Genomic DNA, 10,905 nt, shown 5'->3' on the forward strand with positions numbered 1-10,905 from the left:
GCCCAAGAAAGTAAAATCTCTCACTGCCTCCATTTCTTCCCCTTCTATTTGCCAGGAGGTGATGGGACCGGTGGCCATGATCTTGGTTTTTTTGATGTTGAGCTTCAGACCATATTTTGCGCTCTCCTCTTTCACCCTCATTAAAAGGTTCTTTAATTCCTCCTCGCTTTCTGCCATCAAGGTTGTGTCATCTGCATATCTGAGGTTGTTGATATTTCTTCCGGCAATCTTAATTCCGGCTTGGGATTCATCTAGTCCAGCCTTTCGCATGATGAATTCTGCATATAAGTTAAATAAGCAGGGAGACAATATACAACCTTGTCGTACTCCTTTCCCAATTTTGAACCAATCCGTTGTTCCATATCCAGTTCTAACTGTAGCTTCTTGTCCCACATAGAGATTTCTCAGGAGACAGATGAGGTGATCAGGCACTCCCATTTCTTTAAGAACTTGCCATAGTTTGCTGTGGTCGACACAGTCAAAGGCTTTTGCATAGTCAATGAAGCAGAAGTAGACGTTTTTCTGGAACTCTCTAGCTTTCTCCATAATCCAGCACATGTTTGCTATTTGGTCTCTGGTTCCTCTGCCCTTTCGAAATCCAGCTTGCACTTCTGGGAGTTCTCGGTCCACATACTGCCTAAGCCTGCCTTGTAGAATTTTGAGCATGACCTTGCTAGCGTGTGAAATGAGCGCAATTGTGCGGTAGTTGGAGCATTCTTTGGCACTGCCCTTCTTTGGAATTGGGATGTAGACTGATCTTCTCCAATCCTCTGGCCATTGCTGAGTTTTCCAAACTTGCTGGCATATTGGGTGTAGCACCTTAACAGCATCATCTTTTAAAATTTTAAATAGTTCAGCTGGAATATCATCACTTCCACTGGCCTTGTTATTAGCAGTGCTTTCTAAGGCCCATTTGACTTCACTCTCCAAGATGTCTGGCTCAAGGTCAGCAACCACACTACCTGTGGTGTACGAGACCTCCATATCTTTCTGGTATAATTCCTCTGTGTATTCTTGCCACCTCTTCTTGATGTCTTCTGCTTCTGTTAGGTCCTTACCACTTTTGTCCTTGATTATGGTAATCTTTGTACGAAATGTTCCTTTCATATCTCCAATTTTCTTGAACAGATCTCTGGTTTTCCCCATTCTATTGTTTTCCTCTATTTCTTTGCATTGCTCATTTAAGAAGACCCTCTTGTCTCTCCTTGCTGCTTTTTGGAAATCTGCATTCATTTTCCTGTATCTTTCCCTATCTCCCTTGCATTTTGCTTGCCTCCTCTCCTCCGCTATTTGTAAGGCCTCGTTGGACAGCCATTTTGCTTTCTTGCATTTCCTTTTCCTTGGGATGGTTTTCGTTGCTGCCTCCTGTATAATGTTACGAGCCTCCATCCATAGTTCTTCAGGCACTCTGTCCACCAAATCTAAATCCTTAAACCTGTTCCTCACTTCCACTGTGTATTCATAAGGGATTTGATTCAGATTGTATCTTACTGGCCCAGTGGTTTTTCCTACTTTCTTCAGTTTAAGCTGGAATTTTGCTATAAGAAGCTGATGATCTGAGTTACAGTCAGCTCCAGGTCTTGTTTTTGCTGACTGTATAGAGCTTCTCCATCTTTGGCTGCAGAGAATATAATCAATCTGATTTCGATGCTGCCCATTTGGTGATATCCATGTGTAGAGTCGTCTCTTGTGTTGTTGGAAGAGAGTGTTTGTGATGACCAGCTTGTTCTCTTGACAGAACTCTATTAGCCTTTGCCCTGCTTCATTTTGATCTCCAAGGCCAAACTTGCCAGTTATTCCTTTTATCTCTTGATTCCCTACTTTAGCATTCCAATCCCCTGTAATGAGAAGAACATCCTTCTTTGGTGTCATTTCTAGAAGGTGTTGTAGGTCTTCATAGAATTGGTCAATTTCACTTCCTTCAGCACCGGTAGTTGGTGCATAAACTTGGATTACTGTGATGTTAAAAGGTCTGCCTTGGATTCGTATCGAGATCATTCTGTCATTTTTGAGATTGCATCCCATTACAGCTTTTGCCACTCTTTTGTTGACTATGAGGGCCACTCCATTTCTTCTACAGGATTCTTGCCCACAGTAGTAGATATGATAGTCACCCGAACTGAATTCGCCCATTCCCTTCCATTTTAGTTCACTGATGCCCAGGATGTCGATATTTATTCTTGTCATCTCATTTTTGACCACATCCAGCTTACCTCCATCCATGGTTCTTACATTCCAGGTTCCTATGCAATATTTTTCTTTACAGCATCGGACTTTCCTTTCGCTTCCAGGCATATCCGCAACTGAGCGTCCTTTCGGCTTTGGCCCAGCCGCTTCATCAGCTCTGAATCTACTTGTACTTGTCCTCCGCTCTTCCTCAGTAGCATGTTGGACGCCTTCCGACCTGAGGGGCTCATCTTCCAGCGTCATAACTTTTATATGCCTGTTGTCTTTGTCCATGGAGTTTTCTTGGCAGGGATACTGGAGTGGCTTGCCAGTTCCTTCTCCAGGTGGATCACGTTTAGTCAAAACTCTCCACTATGACCTGTCCATCTTGGGTGGCCCTGCATGGCATAGCTCATAGCTTCTCCGAGTTATTCAAGCCCCTTCGCCGCGACAAGGCATTGATCCATGAAGGGGACAGTTACTCTTACCACTTCCTAATCTTGCACAGAGTACTGCTGCTCCAGTCCTCTTGAAATTAGACAAGCGCCTTGAAATTTAGTTCTAAAGACATTTATGTTTTCTGAAGGCTTTCCTTGAAGTGTGACGTAGTCATTTTAAGAAATATGAATTGTAAAACCAATTGCAGAAATTGTTTTTATCGTTTTGTATTTTATCTCTTTTCTCATTGCTTCAGTAGCTTTTGGCTGCAAAGAAGTTAATCAATCTCTTAAATAGAATAACTAATGATTACTGGCTTGTGGTGATGTGCTTCTTCACTGGTGGCATGGGTGTTAGGAAATGAACTCACTACTGAAACTCAAGAAGCCCCATCTGTATTGGCATATCACCGGCTTTGGAATATGCACCTTGACCACACAACCAGAGTCTTCTAGTTTTATTTGCTGTGTTTTAATAGTATTGTTTCATTGCATGTTTTAATCATGGATGTTTATATTTAATGCTTGCATAATTGTTTTTTATACTTGTAAACTGCTTAGAAGCTTGTTTTGGCAAGAAGCAATATATAGATAATGCAAAAGTGATAAATTAACTGGTGTTTGCTATTTTATTTGATGACGAATGTCACTGCACAGGGAGACAAATCTGTCACACTTTGCAGTACTGCTCATATTTCCTCTATAGATCAGCCGTGAAGAGAGAAAGAGATTTCAGAATTGCATCAATTGGCTGTTTTCTTTGAGTGTGATAAATGGGGTGGGGGGGAGACGACGACTTATAATTGACTTATGCATATTATTAGCAGGAAGAAAAGAGAGGTCAAAGAAATCCCACAAACATCCAAAGAAACAAGTGTCTTCAACCAGTGTTCAAAAGAAGGAAAAGAATCTGGAGAAGGTAAATCCTGAAATATCTTATCAACTATTATGCAACCTTTGTGAGGACCTAAGTCTTGCTATTTCTCTGTGAATTCATCCTGTACCTTTGTTACTTTACTGAGGACAGCATGAACTTCACTTTGATTTAGTTTTTTTAACCTGGTCCTGAAGATCAAGCTGTATCCAGTGAGAGTTGCTGAAATCTCCACTAAACTCAGTGGGACTTCCTTCTGAGTAGACATGGATAGAATTGCACTGTTTCTCAGGCTGCAATCCTATGGTGAGGTAGGGAGATTGCATGGTGATTGCTCTGCTGTATCCCAAAGTCTTGTCAGCTTGCTGTGGGGCCAGAGAGAGGGGAAGTAATGCCTGCTGTCAGAACACAGCTGGTAGTGTATCTGTTTCTGTGGAGCTTTCCACTAGTATACTGAGGACTCTTTCAGGTGAATAAGTACCTTTATGTCAGTGGTTTAGCATTTAGTCTGCTTCCAGTTGCCTCTCCAGCCACTTTTAGGATTGCTTTGCCTACCCATATATATCTATCTGCCTCCAGAATCTGTTGCAATATGCTAAATTTGACTTTAAAACATTATTTTTTAAAAATTAAAAATGCTTTTTTTTTTGCTTTGAACAACTGTGTCTTGAGTAGAATCCTATGCTGTTTGGTAGCTTGAAATTCTAAATAAGTAACATTGATCTAAGGAATTTAAGCATACCGTCTATATTCTGCCTTTCTCTCGACAGACTAATTCCAGAGATGCATCTCCTTTTATGTAAGTATTTCGGCTGATTTTTAAAGGAAATGCAATTACGGTAGAATGCTTGGGCAAATGCATGAAGCGTAGGTGTCTCAGTGGCTATTAACTATGAAGGTTAAGTTGAGCCTTCATGTTCAGAGGTGGCATACCTCTGGACACCAGATGCAATTTAGGTTTGTTCTTCATTCTCCTGAAGATTAAACGGGAATCCAGTGCAGTCAGTTCAGCAATGATAAAGATTGCTTTTAGGAAAAGAGAATCCCCACTCATTGGACTGGTTCACACACAATGCCAAAGCATAGTTCTTGTGCTACAGGTATGAGACTCACTCATGTGCTTCTTCCTCCCTTCACATTCTCAGTTAGGTTTTCTCTTGAACAAGGAATAAACTAAGCTCTGTTTGGGCATACAGTCTCCTTAGGTGAAAACAAACATGCGGCAGTGAACAAGGATGCACTGCCAAGCCCTGCGCACCCAAGCACCACTTTTTCACTGTTTAGAGCTCCCCATGAGTTTGAGGGTGAAAGTGGGAGAGAGACCTTCTACCTGTGGAGGCTCCCCATGCAGTTTAGAACAGCACACAAGGAGTTTGAATGGCCAGATAGTCTACACCTGAACTGACAAAATGTGGCTTGTGTATCATCTCCAAACCAGAACTACAAGCCAGTTTTCAAACAGTAGTTTGCATTTCTGGCTTGGATGCAATGGCAAACTAACTGAACATGGGAGGAGGAGGAGGAGGAGGAGGAGGAGGAGGAGGAGGAGGAGGAGGAGGAGGAGGAATATGTGAACACAAGGCTTATTTCTGGCATGCCAAGCCATGGTTTTGGCATGACGACTGAATGGGCAATTTTGCCCCACATTCCAGAGGTCCCTGCATTTCTCTCACTTGAAGCAAGAGGTGGCTTCAAGTGAGAGCAAGTGGTGGCCCTATGAACGGTGTTTGACTTTTCAACAAAATAGTGCTGATTATTTGATTTTGGCTTCTCATGGCTTCTCTCCTGTTTAATTAGTGTGAGCATGCAGCAGAATAAGTGGGACGCTTCCAGATCACTTAGATTCAACCAGGATGCTCAGAGAGAGGAAGGTAAAATATACATTTTTCAAAATATTTGCCTGATTTATGTGTTGTAGCAGCAGGAAATAAATAAAGCTTCATTCCACAGCTGTGTGATTATTGATATGGCAGGGTTCCATGAGAGAGAAATTGTGCCCGTACTTCCTTTTCTAATGCCAATGGAACCCTATAAGCCTCTTAAAAGTATCTAGGGATACAAGCTTGACAAGCTGAACTGAACTGCCCCGTGTCCTTTCTCTGATGTGCACAGAACGAGCTCCTATGAAAGGAAGCTTCCCAGGTCATGTCACTTCACCCGCCTTAACAGAAGAACTTGCTAAATGAGGAACTTCTGAAATTATGGAATGAAGGGCACCTTGTGTATGTAGCATATGCGCAACAAACACGCAAACTGCTCTATGGCGCCAGGAAATTGTAGCTTTGTAGTGTTGGGGCAGGAAGGAGCTCCCAGCAGCAAAACCCCAGTACCTTACCAGTCTGCATTTCCCAGTATTATTGGGGCAGGGGCATGATTGTTAAACTGATACAAAGCAGAAATATAAAGGTAGATGTAGGAGTGACACCTTTGCAGGCGTGATTGGCAGAAGCAATTGTATCTCTTCCCCTTGCTTTGCAACAGTGGTGTCGACATGGCACAAGAACAGCCCTTTCTGATCCTCTGTTGCTATTTCATGTTCCTTGCAGATCAGCGGAGGATGGTCGAAATAACCGGGCACCTAATAAAAATGAGGCTGGGGGAGCTTGACCGGACAAAATCAAAAGAGAACAAAGAAGTGAGTCTGGTGTTGGTGCTGGTGGGAGCTCTATCACACTTCACCTTTGGTTAGCAAGAGTCTACCTCCCAACCTGCCTTTTGGTGCATGCAGTAAAAAAATAAAGCACAGGTTGGTTAACAATTTCTTGATTTGTCTATTGCGACTTTCAGTCTGCAGCTGGAATTTATGCAAGACTTGAAGCTCAGATCAGGGCAGCGGCACAGGCACAGGTCAACACCCGCCAGAACGTCCCAGAAAAAAATATGAGGTAAACCCTTTAATTCAAATGGGGTGGGAAGAGACGAGAGAAGCAAGACGTCTTGACAAAATCTTATCAAAATGTTCCTCTGCCAAATCCTTTTTATGAAATGGCATGCAAGACTTTCCCCTACAATTAGGGTATCTCCACTCTGACACAATATCTTCCAGAATGTTCTGTGAACTGCTGCGACTTCATTTAATTTACAAGACCTGTACCTGATTTAGGGATTTTATTTGGGGGTTCTCTTAGTACCAATATATTCCTTATGTTAGATATGCATTACTTGCTTGCTTTGGTGAGTTCTAAACTTAAAAAGCACACCACCCTAACTGGCAGTTATTTTTATTTTGCTGGTGCTGGTGCTAGTGTTGGTGTTATAATGTTTTAGTCTTGTTAATATCAATACTGAATCACTGATGACAATGTGCAGGTGACCAAAAGTCACTGAAGTATCAAACCAGGCATAGGCAAACTCGGCCCTCCAGATGTTTTGAGACTACAATTCCCCTCATCCCTGGCCACTGGTCCTGTTAGCTAAGGATGATGGGAGTTGTAGTCCCAAAACATCTGGAGGGCTGAATTTGCCTATGCTTGCATCAAACAAACTGTTCTATAGTTGACAATTAATGACCACTGAGCCGGTTACAATCATAGCTGTGAATAACTTTCAATGGTACCTTTTGTCTCTCTGTGTGTAAAAAAACCCCATGTATTTCTCTTAAATCTAGGATTAAAAGTCGCTTTGGCCAAGGCCGTCCCACGTAGGAACAATTGTACACAAAGCCGTCAAACAGAAGCCAAAGCACTTTTCTGCCTCCTTGGACTGCACTAGACTCCAGAACCTGGGCATGCCTCTTCCTAAAGCTTTCAAGTGACTGAATGCCATGTAAATTATTCTCTCTTTTTTTAATGAGTTGTAAATACGTCATTTCTTATATTAAACCAAGTGCATTCCCCCCTGCCCCCCACCTAGCAACGTTGCACTTATAAACCTGCAAAATGAATATAACACCCTCATTTTGTTGAGGGTCGGAAAGAGTGGTGCTAACAAACTGGGGTTATTTCATATTCACGTGCTACTGGAATTTGGGGAGTGAATCAAGCCTTGGCCTTTTATCGGCATTCTGTCTGGATACTGTGTGGCTCTCGCTTTTTCTTGCACTCCACTAGAATGGCTGAGGCAAATCTTGCTTGTGCAGGCTTGGCTGTGAGGTGGCTCCAAGGAGGTTGACACCTCTGCCTTTTTAATGTAGCTTAGGTCAACACTGAATAAAGATGGCTAGCTGCTCCTTTCCCTCTGGCAGTAAGCTTCCTGGCATCCAGGGAAGCTGGGCATGTTGGGAGGTGGTTCACACCGAGGCTTCTTTAGTGTTAAAGGAAGAAGCCATTCCTGGAAAAGGAAGAGCAATTGAGCATGGGGGAATATCATGCTCTCTGCAATCCATAATCCTTAGTGGGTACAGGTAACTTGCTGAGTCTGTGTCTTGTGTTTGGCCGCAGGGCAGTGCAGATGGACAGATTAGGGCCAAATATATTTCATGCTATACCTCTGCTTGGGCCATTTTCAGGAGTTGTGCCTAACCTCATAGGTAGCCTACATCTGATAGAGAGCACATCCAATATTCTGAAGCAAATACAAGTGTGGACACATCTGATGGATTGGGAAAAGGCTGCTTGCAGGCTGTTTGTTTGTGGCCCCAGTTGAGTGGGCAGCAGTTCATATGCCAAATAGTCAAGTGCCACTTTTTGTTGGATGTAGAGTTACTTTGCATTCTGAGCATGATGCATTCTTTATACCATTTTTATTCCACTTTGTGCTCATCCGAGAGGGTCCTTTATCTGCATTTTGGCACAAGGGGGTTTCATTCTGTTGTCGCCTGTGTTGTACATTTTGTATGCATATACCTCTTTATACAGATATTTTTGCAGAGGCATTTGTGCACAAAGGTCTTGCATTGTCAGTCTGTTTCTGAACCTGCATTGATCATTCTAGCAGAGTTAAAGAAATGGAACCCATCTTGTAGCAATTCTTGCAGAGTAGAGGGAAATCCTTTGTTTTCAGTGACAATTCCTTTTTTTAAAAAACTGGCAAGAGACAAGAACAAGAACTGGACGTTTCAAACTGTGGTCATAGATCATACTTCCCTTTGCCCCTACTGAGATATATCTCTCCCACAGCTCAATACCCTTTCAAAATGAACAGTCTTGATTTTTAAGCCACCTTGCCCACTTACTGAATTTGATTATTAAAGCAATGGTCTGGTTTGCATGTCACATTAAACGGAAGTTAAAATAAACTATGTTTAAATGTGAACAAAAAGTGTGGGATTGTGAATGCTTTGTTCTTCTTAGCCATGTTAATGAGAATCAAGCCTTCGCCTGGCTTGTCATGTCATGTCATTCAAAACTGGGCTATGGTTTGTTTCTTCAAAAAACCACAAGTAGAAGCCCTGGTATCTCGGAACCTGATTTGAATGACACAACAAGACAGGAGTAATCCACCTATAATTTTGAAAGCATGTGCTAGTGCACTGCTCAGTCACATTAAAGCCATCATTTATTTTAACATGGGAACCAGGCAAATTTATGAAAGGAGCCTGAAAGGATATCTTCTGAACTGGAGCATTAAGTTTTTCCTTGTCATCTGCAATGATGTCTGCTATGCCCCGCCCCCCTTTATCTTACGCCCCCTTCATCTTAAATACATCCAAATATGACTAAGCAAAGCTATGGACAGGAATCTTGGTTTGTGTGTTATGCCACAAAGAGAGTCCTCACGCTGTATCCATTAAATTATGACAACAACAATAATATAGCACATGTCTAGTTCTCATGACTGAGACTTGGAAAGTAAGCTGCTGTCTGTAAACAAGTTGTAGACTAAGTATGATGAATAGTATATTATAGTAATGAACTCAAGGGATTTTTTTCTTCTCAAAGCTGTGTAAAGAGATGCACCAAATGTTTGTGTTTAAAGCAACACTTTGTCAGATGTTTAGTGCACACACAAAAAATCCAAATACGAGTTAATAAAGTTGAAGTACCATACCATTTTCATCTGATTTATTGTGGGTTCTGTGTAGGCTACCCTCAGTCTTTTTCTCCACCCTCTCCTGCCAGCTTCCCGATCGTAAGGGCCTAATGCCAGAGGAGCCCCTGCAAAAGTCACAGATCAACAGCAGGGAACATGGCTTTGCATAGTAAAGGTCCCAGATTCAATTCCAGCAGCAGTTGTGGGGAAGACTTCTGCTTTAGACCCCAGGGAATTGCTGCTAGCCACTATAGCCAATATTTGGCTAAATGTAAAAGGTAAAAAATGAGCCCTGGGCGGTTAGGTCCATTCAAAGGCAGCTATGGGGTGCGGTAGTCTGATTTGGGTATAAGGCAAATTTGTATTCAATGTTTTGCTACAGCAGTGCAATGTGTTAAAATACCAAGGTTGTTGGTATCATAAATGGATGTGAGCTGATTGAACTCTGTCAAAGATGGAGCGAGTGGGTCCCTAGGACCATAGCTGACCGAATTAAGGCAGGAGCCAAAATTGTCATTGCTTTACTAGACCACCAAAAAGGTGGGAGGTGCAATTGCTGTTGCCTGATTGCTCACAAGGGCCATAGCAGGAGCTTGAAAGATGCAGGAAGTAGACCAGGGGTCGGCAAAGTTTTTGTGGCTTGGGCTGGTTCACGGTCCCGCAGACGCTGCGGTGGGACAGAGTGCGCATGCACACGCTATTTCCAGCGCGGAGGAGGCGTGCACAGCTTCCCATTGGCTGCAGGAGCCGACCAAGTGGGTGGCAGAGGTCCCCGACTGGGTGGCGGGGGTCCATGGGCTGCATTGTGACCCATGGGCCTTAGGCTGCCAACCCCTGAAGTAGACTAATAAGCATTGCAGGAGTTGAATGGCTTCTGCAGAGCCCGTCCCATAGTAACAGAAACAGGTGGTACTGGCCAAATGTCCCTACCCGGCCTAGCTGATGCAGGAGGTAATTTGGATGCCTCCTGCATGCCAACTGGGGAAATGGGTAAGCGTTTTCCCCCACTTATGACCAGCATGGAACATCATCACAATCCAACTGTGATGCCACAGGGAAAGTTTGAGAACAATGCTGAAATTGATCGGCCTGTATAGCCTGCATAAAGGACATTTTGCAATATTTTAACGTTGCTCAGCAAGCGAAAAGCCCAAGCGGCATGTGTACATTTTGCTAAGAGTTCTGAAACTTAGTAAGGCAGACCTCATGACTCTCTATGTGTGTGCTGAAACACTGCATCACGATAAAATATTGAAGTGAAAATGCCACTTAATACAGGCCAACATCCACTATAAGTCAGTTCGACATGCTTTTTGTATGTTCTCATGTAGCAGAAAAGTCATATTCGGTTAGTAACAGGCCTTTCCACCAACATGTTAGCTGTTGAGTCATTCAATTCTTGCTGGATTGAAACAAATTATTGGTGAATAAAAAAAATCTGTGTGTTTATATTAACTCCTAAATGTACCTATGAGGTGATTCCTGAATGGGTTTTTTTATTCTAATATGGTGTGTCAT

The 10,905-nt window shown here is 42.8% G+C and overlaps 1 protein-coding gene across 15 annotated transcripts in view; it reads left to right on the plus strand.

Moving 5' to 3' along the window:
- Window positions 1–9,407, plus strand: part of SANBR (SANT and BTB domain regulator of CSR) — a 40,855-nt gene extending 31,448 nt beyond the window's left edge. For all 15 annotated transcript variants that reach the window (XM_035110906.3, XM_088666881.1, XM_088666883.1 and 12 more), the window contains 6 exons: window positions 3,428–3,522; window positions 4,248–4,276; window positions 5,275–5,348; window positions 6,024–6,112; window positions 6,265–6,362; window positions 7,085–9,407. In XM_035110906.3, coding sequence (XP_034966797.2) covers window positions 3,428–3,522; window positions 4,248–4,276; window positions 5,275–5,348; window positions 6,024–6,112; window positions 6,265–6,362; window positions 7,085–7,121 — 422 coding nt within the window. In that variant the 3' untranslated portion in view covers window positions 7,122–9,407. The remainder of the gene's footprint in view (window positions 1–3,427; window positions 3,523–4,247; window positions 4,277–5,274; window positions 5,349–6,023; window positions 6,113–6,264; window positions 6,363–7,084) is intronic.
- Window positions 9,408–10,905: the final 1,498 nt, after the last annotated feature.

Source organism: Zootoca vivipara, chromosome 3 (assembly GCF_965207765.1).
Source record: "Zootoca vivipara chromosome 3, rZooViv2.hap1.1, whole genome shotgun sequence".
Classification (NCBI taxonomy): domain Eukaryota; kingdom Metazoa; phylum Chordata; class Lepidosauria; order Squamata; family Lacertidae; genus Zootoca; species Zootoca vivipara.